Below are 14,875 nucleotides of genomic sequence, written 5' to 3'. Positions count from 1 at the left end.
AAAAACAAATCTTTAATAAGCACGAAGTGTATTGATGAATGTGCCTAATCTACTCAGCATTGTTATTACACTTCATGCTTAAGGCACTTTACATTGTTAATTAATGTTGGTTAATATTCGAAGTCCTTTTAATTACAGTTAAAATGTCAAGTAGCACTACAGCAAGAACATATTTATTTATATTTTCATGTTTGTGTTTAATTTCTTACGGGAAGGAGAAACATTTGAGATGCAGAAGGTAATTTTACATGATGACAACAGAATTACTCATTATTTTTGTGTGTTTAGAGCTATTTTTAGACGTGCATACATTGCATTGAATTCATTAAGAACAATTCTCCTATAAAGACATAAATAAGAGAAAAGCAAATGCAATGTCAAGGATCTTAAAATGCCTGGGACTGAAATCTAAATACCTGTTTAGTAATAACACAGCCTTTTGCTGATGTTAGTACAAGAGACCAATTTGTTCAACTCCCAGATTTTCCCCTTTTGCCCTCAGCATCAATGAGCAAGAAGGACTGTGTTCTCAAAACTATACAGTGGCATATAGGCTGTCCCTTATTAAAGAGAATCAGTTTGAAATGCCAAACACAGATGAAACATCAGCACAAGCTAATTAAAAGGCCACTCTTCAATTCCAAAATCTAAGTGAAAATAATAGTCTTTCGTACCCGATCAATAGACCTGAAACTGGTTATGTTCTCCAATATTCTTAGGATGAATATACATATTCATGGACCAAGAAAGACTTCTTCTCCCTTAATATCAAAATTAATGATTTAGGAGTAATTTGGCCACACCTTGTATATCAACGGTTCAGGGTAGAGCAAGTTATTCCATCTATGAGAACACCTACAAAGTTCTTTATTTCTCCCTATGTCTTACAAGTTTAACGAGCAATAATAATTCAAATTCCAGACTCTAAACAAAATTTTACAAAATCATTTTCAGCTAGATCCACACTCCCCCTCCCCCCCAAAAAAAGTCATGTGGCAGAGGTAGAAGGGAAAGAAATGAGGAGTGAAGTCAGAGAGGTAATGGTAGAAATGGGGGGGGGGTCGCTGCAAGGAGACTTGCGAGTTAGCTCTGAGTGAGACAGGAAGCTGCTGGAGAGTTTCAAGCAGAGAAGTAATTTTAATTTTTTGGCATTTTAACAGAGTCACTCTGCCTGCTGGGTTGGGTATAGATTATATTTTAAGGCAACAGTCAAATCAGAGAGGCCAGTTAGGATGCTATCACACTAAGCCAGATTGAAAGATCAAGATGAGTTGGACCAGACAATGGCAGGGGCTGGTAAGGTACTGATTTGTGGATATTTATTGAGGATAGAGGCAAAATGATGTTCTGAATGATGAGAAGTGAGGTCTGAAAGGAAAATGGCAGTTGGTGATTCCAAGATATTTGGCCTGAGCAAATGGAGGCATAGTTGCTATCGACAGAGCTGGGGAAGACAGTGGGACAGGTTCATAGGAAGAATGTAGGAGCTCAGTTTTGGAAGTGTTGGAAATGTCTGGAATTTGGAAACTTCCATTAGGATATAGTGATGTCAAGTATACGAACAAGATGACCAAGAAAATGAGGCCAGATAGAGAAGAGGATCAAGGTCAGAGGACTGGGCACTCTGATATTTAATGGTCTAGGAGAAGAGAGGGTACCAGCTCAAATGTCTCAGTTATGCAGGAGTAAACCAGGTGACTGGGTATCCTGGAGATCAATTAAAAGAACTGTATTAAGGATGGTGGAGTTATCAAGTGTGTTAAATATTATAGTATCGGTAAGATAACTAAGATGAAGACTAAGAACTGACTAACGGATTTTGCAATGTGGAGTTTCTTGGTGACCTTTAATAAGAGCAGCTTCCTGGAGTGATAAAGTCTAATTGCAATTCAATTCAAGAGAGAATCAGTCCGCAAAATCCAGCTTGGGAAGCAAAGGAAATACATTTCAAGGAATGTACCAAGGATGAACATAGAAGAGGAATCCAAGTTAAGAGAGATTAAAAGGTACAAATAAACCAATTGTAATGTATGGGCTTTACTTGGATCCACAAACAAATCACAAAATAAATCCACAAAAATTTAGATTCAAATCAAATATTAAGAAAAGGTTTATAAAACTATGGGAAGTTTCACACTGACCAGATATTTGATGATATTAGGGTTACTTTATATTTTTAGAAGTGATCATTATACTCTATGTTTGTTTGTTTGTTTAAGAGTATTTCATGTATTTTAGAGATACTTACAAATGAATTTACAGATAGAATTATATGATGTCTAGGATTTGCTTCAAAATAACCCATGGTGGGGTGGGAGTAGAGGTGGGAAAAAGGAGTATAAGGATATTTGTGGAAGTTGAGTGATGAGACACGGAGTACTGTTTTCTACAGTTCTGTAAATGTTGGAAAATTTATATAGTAAAAACATTTAAAGAAGCAGTGTGGTTGAGAGAGAGATAGAGGGAAAAAAAAAAATGAAAAAGACCCCAAGTAAAGGCAACTTTTTCAAAGGTTTGCTGTAGAGAAGAGATTTTGTGCAATAGCCCGAGGGGGAGAGGAGTTAAGGGTTGTTTTTAAGAGTTAAGAATGTTGATTTTATTTGCTTGCTGCTGCATAGCTTTCGAAGAGGAAATTAGTCTGAAAAATAATTTAATTCTTTACTAACTGGAATTTAAATTATAGTGGTGACCTTAAGAGAGGTCAAGAATTTTTATAAGAAATGAATATCCATAGATTCAATTTCAGTTGAACCTACAGAATGCTTAAGATTCAGGCACATTCTAAACTTGCTAATTCTTTTTCAATATGCCCCCTCAGCCGTTATTCACTCCTATGCACCCACCAAATACATACTACCAGAAACTTTTCACCTAATAACATTGATTGAAAAATTCTGTTTCAAAGTTATAATCTGCTAACATATTTGATTAACAAAGTATTGTGCATGATAGTCAATACATTTGAACTAAATGTAACAAAATGACTGAATCGAAAAAGGTAGAAGCAAGAGAAATTGTCATGTAAATTGTGTAGCCACTCGTTGAAATCAAGCTTTCCAACTCATTGACCTCTTAATCAAGCTATTATTAAAGGTTTTCCTTAATACTCCACTGTACTGATTTTCTTTTTTCAATATTAGTGGCTAAGCTAACAGGTAATGAATTTTTGTGTTGCAACAAATTCTCACAAATAAATAGTGAGCAGGGTGAATGTCTGTTTCTGTGGTTTCTATTTACAGTAGAGAAGAACATGCTCAGTGATTGTTTGACACTTGTTACTTTCCATCATTTTTCTCATAACAACCCCTACACAAAACTAAACCACTAAGCATGTTCGGTGATCTCTGTCAGCTGCAACAATGCACTTAGAATGTTAAAACGAAATGCTCTTTGAAATATTTTATCTTCCTAGAACTGTTAAGCAAAGATTCCTGGGAGATGTTCTTTCTTTGCATTTGAAGAAGATTAGCTTCTATTAAGTTAATTTCAAAGTCAAACTGAAAATGTTCCTTTGAAAAGGAAAAAAATAGTATTTTGTGCATTAAATAAATGAAATAGCTTTACAAGAAAAATATTAGTCTTCTTAACTGCAAATGTAAATGTATAGATAAGGTAAGCAAAGTAAGTGACCTCTGTCCTAGGAAAAGTCATCATTGGAACTGTGCAGAAGCTTATGTAAACCTTCCCTGATAAATGTTCAGCTATCTATTCTTTTATTTTCTCAAAAAGAGATTTCATAGTCTACATGTGAACATGTCAGCAGAACAACAGTTGGTTTTACTATTATGAACATAGTATTTCTTTGACAATTAAATCAGCAAATAATAAATCCTTCTTGTTTGCCCTAATGGAGTACTTTCTTTGTGAGACCTTCTCAACCAGTGGGAGCAAGCAAGGCTGTTAACTTCCTCTAATTCCCTACAGAAGTCTTCTGTTTTACCACTTTGCCTATACAGCCAATTTTCCATTAGTGAATGTAAAAGACTTCTTATATCACTATCAATTTGCTTTCATCCAAATTGCCCACAGTCCAGGCAGGAGGCCAATTCATTGTTAGGTCCATGAAGTCACTTGGTTTCATTCTCTGTATGATGAATACGCAAATTTTTGTGGGTTCTTTTCTTTTTACATTGTGAAAGATGATGAACCCTAAAATATAACATATCTTTTGGGTGGTAGAAAGAGGGTACAGAATGAGGGAAGAAAAGGGTTTAACTCACTTTCAGTGACAATGATTAGCATTTTATTTTCTTCACTATGGATGGACCCAAAAGAAAGTCTGCCTTTGAAAAGTTACGTTGGCTATAGTCTCCTTAGTATAGATGCTTATGTAACACAAAAGCAAAAGCTCCAGGGATATTTATTTTAATACAGTTAAATATTATAAGCCTAGAATCATGAACTTCCCTACCGAACACATTTGTCTGACATACTTCCATTCTTAGCATGGAAATGCTAAGTATCCTTACCTAGTCTTTCCTCAACTACAAACCAAGCCATATTGTCTGTCTGCTCCTCAATCCTCTTTCCTATTCTCTCTAATTTCTCACATACTCTCACTTTGTATTACTTAAACATTAGCTTTACTTTATTTTATTTTACTTTATTTTATTTTAGCTTATGGGATCTTCGGTTTGTTCCTTACATCTCCTTTTCTGATGTTTATTAAAAATTCATCTGCCTTTTTTACTGACATTTTAAACTACTATGTCCCTTCCTTCCCTTTGTCTCTATTTTTTTTTTTCTTGGCTCCTTGTGTGTTTCTCCTCTAATGCATGTGGGTCTTACACAGGGCTGAAGCCCCTAGTGAGGGCACTTTTCTGCCTCACTCTGCAGATCAAGAGGTAACCAGAATGAATCCTACGCATGTGCACAAACACAAGCTGACTGCAACCCCAGAAACAAGGAGAAATGGCGGGGAGGTTGTATCAAATTCTCCAGCACACAAAGATGTGTGCCCTTGGTTGAAATTGAAAAGAAATGAAACAAACAAGTAAGAGGCAGGGGAAACAGCACCAACCAGTGTTAGAGCCAGAAAAGCAAAGTGGGAGCGAAGTAAGGGAGTAGCGAGGTAGGTTTTTGGCCAACAGTCTTTAATTGTATTCAATCAAACAACCTGTCACTTTGGCTTAGAACTAGTCGCTCAACAAAGCTCAGAAAGACAATTTTTTTAAGTACGCTTTAATTAGTATATAAAGATATAAAATTATTTTTATTTATAATTTAAGATCCTAAAACATAAAACATGTCTAGCCTAATCATCAGTATTTACGTATTAAAGTAGGTTATAACAACAGACCCCTACAAAACTCAATATTATGTTCTAGAAAATAGAAATAAAAAAGAATTCAAAAAAATAAAGAGAGAGAAAAGGAAGAAAATAAACCAGAATTAAGGTCAAATACAGTTATTGTGAACAAGCATTTAACTGGACTCTGAGCTTCCTCGTAGCTAAGAATAAAAATGTGATGTATAATAAATTAAGGATTTATTATCTGCTATAAGGAAGTAAATCAATTTTTCAAGAGAAACAAACAAACTTTGCCTGTGCTAATTTTACAACAGGTTCTTACACTTTTTAAACTCCATTCCTTTTAGAATATCATAAAACCTATAACCCCTTATCCTAAAAAATGCACAAATATACATCACACAAATTTTATATGCAATTTCAGAGGGTTCATAGACTGTCTCAAGCCCCTCTCTGTAACCTTTAGGAGTCCATGGTCTAAGGTTAAGAATTCTTGTCACTGGAATTTGGGGAAGGAGTATCTTAAAAGTCAGAGTGGATAATGACAACAGTAATTGCAAAAGCTATGTTTCTGTTTTTTTTTTTTAATAAATTTATTTATTTATTTTTGGCTGCGTTGGGTCTTCGTTGCTGTGCACGGGCTTTTTCTAGTTGTTGCGAGCGGGGGCTGCTCTTCTTTGAGGTGTGCGGGCTTCTCATTGCAGTGGCTTCTCTTGTTGCAAAGCACGGGCTCTAGAGCGCAGGCTCAGTAGTTGCTCACGGGCTTAGTTGCTCCGCGGCATATGGGATCTTCCCGGACCAGGGCTCGAACCCATGTCTCCTGCATTGGCGGGTAGATTCTTAACCACTGTGCCACCAGGGAAGTCCCCAAAGCTATAATTTTTTATGTCTTTCTTATATTAGGAGGATAATATTAAAGGATAATTCAGTGAAAATAGTATTGTGAGGAGGGCAGAGTCATAAACAATATCTGATCAATCACAATATCTACATTTGAACTTTTGGCCAGAATATTTGTTACCTTTACTTTTCATGATTGAATCATGAAAATCATTCTTTTAATCATTTCTTTAAATGTTCAACAGAAGCATAGAATCTACAATACTCAGATAAATAAATCAAATAGCTGTTTATCATTCCCCTACTTTATTTTATAGTTTACTAATATACATGCCTAAACAATATATTAATTGGTTTTATTTGCAGACTTCATAAACTAGAATCATATTATATGCCATCTCTTGAAATTTACTTTCCACTCAACATATTTCAAAAACATACCCATGCTGTTGCATGCCACTCACTTCATCGTTTTCACTATTGTATAATATTTCATTGAATAAATAAACCACAATTTATCCCTCTCCTATTAATGGACATTTGGGTTGATTCCAGCCTTTCGCTATTAGAAATTGAATTGCTATCAACATTGCCTAGGAAAAGGTTTTACTATAGAGATGGGGGAGGGGAAGAACTCATAGGCTCATTGTTAGTTATAGTCTAGGTCATAGGCTAGCTGGTTAAATGGATGTTCATTAATCATCATGCTTTAAATCTTACCTTAAAGTTGCACATATTGTTTTGTATTTAATCAAACGTGTTTTTTTAAAAAATAAAGTTGTTGTTTTTAAAAAACCATCGGTAAACGAGAATCTTTTCTAACATTAAAATTTTCAGAAAATGGACAATTATGCCTTAAAAGATATCAGGGGTTTCAGTAAGCACCAAAATTATCATAAGAGAAAAATTGTCTATTGGGATCCTTTGATCTCCATTAATTATCATGTAACTATTTTGTTTTCTACCATTTTACCAGGACCTGCTAAATCAATAACATGACTTTCCATTTTCCTAAACTACTGCTTTTTAAAGTGAGGCTTTTAATAAGAGGTAGTACAGAGTTCAGAGTGATTCAGCATCAACACCAATATGTGCCTGATTCCTATAAACTACTGCCTAACACAGATACAAGATACTGAGTCACTCTTCTATTGTTTTTATCTGAAACATCATTGTATTCTCTGCATGATAATAGCCTGAAGTTAAAGCGAGGAATATCTTATAACTATAGTATATCATAGAAGACAACAGGGCTTACCTTCACAGACAATCTTCTTTAAAAGTTACATATATTTGCTGCCTGTACTTTAAGACCTTGAACTAAGCTCAGTCTTTCCACATGACCCCAAAACTGGGGAGGATAGCACTCAAGAGAAAAATTCTTTAATTTTGCCAACAATTTTGGGAAGCCCCAACTTCACTAAAGATAAACCCTTGACTTATCCTCACTCTGCCCCAACTTCTAAATCTAAATATCTAAACTTATCAGAGGATGTTTAAAAGCTACCAACTTTGATGCCCTAGAGAAGGTGAAATTTTTGGTAAATCCCAACCAAACAGATATAGTCCTTAGGACCCTGCATACTCTGCTCAGAGACGGAGGCAGCTAAGTTCCACTGCCTCTTTTAATTTTGCTTTTCCTCAGCTCAGGTTCTCAGGATGGACCCAAGTCCCACGTGTAGAGCCCTATCATACAATACTTTTTCTATGACTCAACCTAGCCTAAACCTCCCAGTTCAGAGTCCCAGACACAGCATGAAGTTCCTTGTTATAACTCGCTCACTCTCTTTACTGAATGACATCATCTGTATTTACATTATAAAACTGCTTTTTAGTGTCACCAGTAATCTTCCAGCAAATCTAATGGTCTTTACCTCTTCCTCATTACTCTGACCTTTGTTTAGCATTTGACTTAAACATCCTTCTTGACATTTTATCTTCTTATTTTGAGTAAGATGCTCATTGTTTCCTTCAGGGGCTCTTCTTCCCTGTATGAGTTAGGTTTTGCTTCATAACAACTACAGTCTTCCCTCCTTATCTGAGGGGGATTGGTTCCAGGATACCGATATCTGTGGAGGCTCAAGGCCCCTATATAAAATGGTGTACTATTTGCATATAACCTATGCACATCCCTTAAAGATACTTTAAATCATCTCTGGATTACTTATAATACCTAATACAACATAAATGCTATGTAAACCGTTGCCAACATGTGGTGAATTCAAGTTTCACTTTTTGGAACTTTTTGGATTTTTTTTTCCAACTAGTTTTTATCACATTTAGCTGAATACACAGATACAAAACCTATAGATATGAAGAACTAACTGTGTTTGGTTAACTCAGGAATCTAAAGGTGTGCAATTTGGGATGGGCTCCACTGACCTTAGCTGGGCTCATGAGTCTCCACTCAGCTGGTAAGTCAGCTAGGACAAAATAGGGCTTCTCTTCACATGGTTTTCCCTCCTCCAGGAGGTTTGCTTGAGTTTTTTCATAGTAGTTACAGAACTCCAAGAGCAATAAGAAAGCAAGCCCCAACATGCAAGCCCTTTTCAATCTCTATTTTTGTCACGTTTACTATCGTCCCATTGGCCAAAGCAAGTTCCGTGGTCAACGAAGATTTTGTGTGGGGGGAGACTACCCGAGGGTGTGTAGTAAGGAGGTATAAAAAACCGGGCCGTTACTACAGTCTACTCACCGCATCTACTCACATAAATGACGGGAATTTCTAAAGAGTTAACCTTTGGCCCCTTCTGTTTCTTAAAGTCTCACACTATGGTTCTCATAATCCTTGCAAAGCCTACAATGCCCTGCAGTTCTTATATTCCTGTAATATCTATAACACCTCGGTGTGAATGCCTTCAAAAATCTATCTTCACAGAATAGACTTTTCTTTTTGCCCACACTTTTGTATTTCTACACTTCTCCTGGACATTGTCATTGAGATGACTTATTAGTACTTCACATTCAACATGCCTAAAAGCGAATGTGTTGTCAGCTTTTCTGTTTCAACCACACCCCCTAATAAGAAGTACTTTATGAAATGTATATTTCTCTTACTATTTCACGTGGTCCCAAATAACATTTTTAATTCTCTCTCTTTCTCTTCTACATCTAATTTGTAGTTTTGCCTCAACTATTTACCACATAAGAATGCTCTTGGATTTATTTAAATTTGAGTTTCAATTTTCTCATCCTAAAAACAGTGATAAGAAAACCTGCCTTGCAGGGCTATTATAAAGATTAAATTAGCTCATATATATGGTTTTGTGTGCTCAGCACATCAAAGGTACTTAAAAGTGCTAATTATTTCCCTTCCCCTAAGTCCTCTCGATTTTTCATTCATGAGATTATTCATATTCCTACTCTTCTTTTTTTTTAACAGTACCACAATTAGAAATTAAACCCTGACAACCTCATGCTGGAGACATTTGGTACAACTTCCCTACTCCTGCCTAGCCTCTCTCTTCTCCATTCCATTCTCACATCATCACTGCCTTTTCAAAGTTCTTATTTCCATCTATTTCCTATCAGACAAAACCCAAACTCTTTAACGTGACACACATGGTCTTTTCCAAAACCTAGTCCCAACCTCTTTTTCCAGATTTCTCATTGCTCTCTCCGTAAATGCTTCAACTAAACTGTACAACTTCCCATTCCCTGAATATACTTTTACTTCCCTTCTGCCATGTTCAACAATTTGTACTGAATTGTCCCGTCAATAAGCATTGAGTAAAACTGAATGGGACAGTGCTTCTACTACACAGAATCTACAACTTCAAGAGGAAATAGAGAGTCTCACCTCCTGAGATTATAAATTCGCTGGAGCACAAGCACTGCCTTAAATAGATTTCCAGGCATGATACAGGAAACACAAGTATCCTGCCCTCAAAGACTTCACAGTCTTATATGAAAGAGAGAAGTTGTACAACTAGCCATTATACGATAAAAGTACAAGCTCCAGAGGCAGGCTGGAAGGGGGTCATGAGAGCTGAACCCTGAAAGAAAGAAAGGTGTGATTCTCCCCAAAGCAGGACTTGTCTCTTCTACGTCTGCATACATTCAGCCACGTATTTGTTTCCTCATTCATCCATTAAGATTTTTTTTTTTTTTTTTTTTTGCTGTACACGGGCCTCTCACTGTCGTGGCCTCTCCCGTTGCGAAGCACAGGCTCAGGACGCGCAGGCTCAGCGGCCATGGCTCATGGGCCCAGCCGCTCCACAGCATGTGGGATCCTCCCGGACCGGGGCACGAACCCGTGTCCCCTGCATCGGCAGGCGGACTCTCAACCACGGCGCCACCAGGGAAGCCCAAGATATTATTTTTAAGTGCATGCTACATCACAGACAGTTGTGTGACTCTACAGCATTTAGCAGCATCTGTATTATGCTGGCTGAAAAAGAGAAAAGCAGACCCTAGAGTCCAGGAGTTTGCCTGGCACTTACGACCAGGCCTGGGTGTTCTCCTCTTGAACACAAACAACGTCACAGAATACCAACATCAGAAAAGGCCACTCTGTGACCACGACGGATCAGGACAAAAACAAGATCGGATTCTCTTTTTTTTTTTTTTTTAACATCTTTACTGGAGTATAATTGCTTTACAATGTTATGTTAGTTTCTGCTGCATAACAAAGTGAATCAGCTATATGTATACATGTATCCCCATATCCCCTCCCTCTTGTGTCTCCCTCCCAATCCCACCCCTCTAGGTGGTCACAAAGCACAGAGCTGATCTCCCTGTGCCATGTGGCAGCTTCCCACTAGCTATCTATTTTACAGTTGGTAGTGTATATATGTCCATGCCACTCTCTCACTTCGTCCCACCTTACCCTTACCCCTCCCCGTGTCCTCAAGTCTACTCTCTACATCTGCCTCTTTATTCCTGTCCTGCCCCTAGGTTCTTCAGAACCTTTTTTTTTTTTTTTAGATTCCATATATATGTGTTAGAATATGTTATTTGTTTTACTCTTTCTGACTTATTTCACTCTGTATGACAGACTCTAGGTCCATCCACCTCACTACAAATAACTCAATTTTGTTTCATTTATTGGCTGAGTAATATTCCATTGCATATATGTGCCACACCTTCTTTATCCATTCATCTGTCGATGGACACTTAGGTTGCTTCCAAGTCCTGGCTATTGTAAATAGAGCTGCAATGAACATTGTGGTACATGACTCTTTTTGAATTATGGTTTTCTCAGGGTATATGCCCAGTAGTGGGATTGCTGGGTACTATGCTAGTTCTATTTTTAGTTTCTTAAGGAAACTCCATACTGTTCTCCATAGTGGCTGTATCAATTTACATTCCCACCAACAGTGCAAGAGGGTTCCCTTTTCTCCACACTCTCTCGAGCATTTATCGTTTGTAGATTTTTTGATGATGCCCATTCTGACCGGTGTGAGGTGATACCTCACTGTAGTTTTCATTTGCATTTCTCTAATGATTAGTGATGCTGAGCATCCTTTCATGTGTTTGTTGGAAATCTGTATATCTTCTTTGGAGAAATGTCTATTTAGGTCTTCTGCCCATTTTTGGATTGGGTTGTTTGTTATTTTGATATTGAGTTGCATGAGCTGCTTGTAAATTTTGGAGATTAATCCTTTGTCAGTTGCTTCATTTGCAAATATTTTCTCCCATTCTGAGGGTTGTCTTTTCGTCTTGTTTATGGTTTCCTTTGCTGTGCAAAAGCTTTTAAGTTTCATTAGGTCCCATTTGGTTTATTTTGTGTTTATTTCCATTTCTCTAGGAGGTGGGTCAAAAAGGATCTTGCTGTGATTTATGTCATAGAGTTTTCTGCCTATGTTTTCCTCTAATAGTTTTATAGTGTCTTGCCTTACATTCAAGTCTTTAATCTATTTTGAGTTTATTTCTGTGTATGGTGTAGGGAGTGTTCTAATTTCATTCTTTTACATGTAGCTGTCTAGTTTTCCCAGCACCACTTATTGAAGGTCTGTCTTTTCTCTATTGTATATCCTTGCCTCCTTTATCAAAGATAAGATGACCATATGTGCGTGGGTTTATCTCTGGGCTGTCTATCCTGTTCCATTAATCTATATTTCTGTTTTTGTGCCAGTACCATACTGTCTTGATTACTGTAGCTTTATAGTATAGTCTGAAGTCAGGGAGCCTGATTCCTCCAGCTCCATTTTTCTTTCTCAAGATTGCTTTGGCTATTCGGGGTCTTTTGTGTTTCCATACAAATTGTGAAATATTTTGTTCTAGTTCTGTGAAAAATGTCATTGGTAGTTTGATAGGGATTGCATTGAATCTGTAGATTGCTTTGGGTAGTAGAGTCATTTTCACAATATTGATTCTTCCAATCCAAGAACATGGTATATCTCTCCACCTGTTGGTATCATCTTTAATTTCTTTCATCAGTGTCTTACAGTTTTCTGCATACAGGTCTTTTGTCTCCTTGGGTAGGTTTATTCCTAGGTATTTTATTCTTTTTGTTGCAATGGTAAATGGGAGTGTTTCCTTAATTTCTCTTTCAGATTTTTCATTGTTAGTGTATAGAAATGGAAGACATTTCTATCTAGGTGTAAAATAAGACACTTCCTAACATTTACAGGCCCTTGGCGTTGGAAAGAATCTCAAAAGCCCCCCAACCCCCTTTTGTATTTGAATTTGAGTTTGGAAATCAGCAACAACGCACCATGGCTCTTCCTACAATTTTATTACCTGGGCCAGTAAGGGATGCTGCAGCTCACATCAAAAGAAAAAACACATGAGAAAATGAGTGAATCCCCAGAGGTTCCTCTACTAAGGACCCACTCTATAAAATGAGTCCTGAGAGACATTCCCAGTCTTAGGTTTCACTGCAACCAGGCAGCAAGAAGTTTAGGGTAAGTAGCAGTCAGCCTGCTTCTCAACACACCAGACCCCAAGTATGACAATGGTGTCAAGACCTTGCTTTATCTACTTTATATTCAACTACCACTAGCATAACATTGCCACTTCTCCCCCCATGCCACTACTCCACCTGACACTTGCATGGATGGATGGATGGACAGATGGATACGTGCATAAGTACATAAAGTTTTCTTCCTTGGTTCCACTATAACTCATAGGATTTATTCAAATATCAGGGTAAAGTCTTAACCTCCTTCTCTGGAGAAATAATGTCATTATTTTTCTTGTTAAAACTTCCAAAACATCTGTAGCTGGCTAGTTTCTAATCATAATAAAACCCAAAAGATATCATAATTTGGGTAGCATAACTCCATATCTGGGACTCAAAAATATCCAGTCATGATTTCACTGGGAAAATGTAGCATCTTCTAAATGTGACCTTCTACATTAGTTACCCCTGTGTGTGCCTATCAGAACTGGAGTTGATGCTTCCAAAAGTTTAAAAACAGAGAGAGCTGGACTTTAGATTTGCAAGTGTAGTTTAAGGAAGATCTATGATATACCTGCAAATGAGATGCAGTTCTATGTTAAAGTGAGGCATGACTTATTTTACAGCCAAAGAAAAGATAGATCATTAAATGCACCATTCGTTTATGTTGATGAAAATGCACCCAGGGCTTGTGGGTATACAAACTGTTAATAGAAGTCATTTCAACAGTTACCTTCCAGTTTCACTCTCACCTAGCAGGGGAGGTGTGTTTCAATTAGAAGATTCTTGCCAGTACTTCCTTATACTTTCCAGGCAGCTCTTTGAAAATTAGTGGGTTTGCAGATAGGTAAGAAGGAAACCTCATTACCCGCCCTCAGAGAGCTGAGAAATAAAATGTGTGTACTACTCACGGCTCTGCCTGGAGGCTCCTGTCCTCAGCCACATAGTTAGAAGGAATATAGCCCTGCAGCTGCTGGTCGGAGCCGTCTGCCCTTTTCTCCAAGTGCCTGGCGAGCCACCAACCCTCGTGGGATGTGTCCAAGACTTGGAGCTTGTCGCCCGCGCGGAAGCTCAGGTCCTCTGCGGTCCGAGCCTGGTAATCAAACAGAGCCACAAAGTACTGGCCCTGGCTTCTCTCGGGCTCCGGAGGCGGTGGCCGGGGAGGATCGGGGGGGCAGACAGTCCACGGGTTCTGAATCACCACCGACTTGTCTGCCTCCTGAGACAAGCAGGGGAGACAGGGCTCCAGGTACGTCCGGAGCCTCAGGCAGATGTTACCCATGGCGCCCCCGTGGGCAGTGGGGGAGAGGGGCTTCTCCCTCTCCCCTTACTCTCTGCAGATCCACTTTCTCTTCCTCCACCTGGAAACTTTGAAATCAGCACCAGTCCTCCAGGTTTGGGGAGCGTGTACCCAAGCCCTGGTTCCCAGCAGTCCGGCGGACCTCCTTGGAGAGACTCACCGGCTTGCTTTCTGTGCCCGTAGCTGCTGCCCCAGAGCAAAACCTGGTGGGAGCTGGGCAGCTGCTCGGTGGGAGAGTGACTTTTCTTCTTGTCTGCTTAGGAATCCCACCACAAAAATAAATTTGAGAGGGCTTTATTTAGACAAACGTCTGAGAACAGAAAAGAGTCCTCTTGCCTCTTGTCCCAAGAAAAAGTTACCAAGCGAAAGAGGTGAACTCCAGGTAAGATCTCCACGTCTTACCTTTGCCAGCAGCTCTCTCCCGCGTCAGGTCTGTCTGTGGTTTGACCAGTCCTGACCCCCACTGCTCTTTCTTTTTTGCCAATGAATAACCAACCGGCCCAGCCTTCTGCCTTTAACATCCTGAGCTAGGAACAGACTGTAATAATTTCTTCTTACTTCCTGGTTCTTTTGTGTCTGTGAGCTAAATGGGATTCCCGTCCTCTCTGCCTCTCCCTTCTCCCACACCCGAGAGACTAGC

The 14,875-nt window shown here is 38.5% G+C and overlaps 1 protein-coding gene across 1 annotated transcript in view; it reads right to left on the bottom strand.

Moving 5' to 3' along the window:
• FRK (fyn related Src family tyrosine kinase) overlaps positions 1 to 14,623 on the bottom strand; it is an 83,029-nt gene extending 68,406 nt beyond the window's left edge. The window contains exon 1 of the mRNA XM_024756665.1: positions 13,847 to 14,623. Coding sequence (XP_024612433.1) covers positions 13,847 to 14,217 — 371 coding nt within the window. The 5' untranslated portion in view covers positions 14,218 to 14,623. The remainder of the gene's footprint in view (positions 1 to 13,846) is intronic.
• Positions 14,624 to 14,875: the final 252 nt, after the last annotated feature.

The sequence above is a fragment of the Neophocaena asiaeorientalis genome, unplaced genomic scaffold, assembly GCF_003031525.2.
Source record: "Neophocaena asiaeorientalis asiaeorientalis breed wild unplaced genomic scaffold, Neophocaena_asiaeorientalis_V1.1 scaffold125, whole genome shotgun sequence".
NCBI lineage: Eukaryota > Metazoa > Chordata > Mammalia > Artiodactyla > Phocoenidae > Neophocaena > Neophocaena asiaeorientalis.
This window is presented reverse-complemented; position numbering and strand designations above follow the sequence as displayed.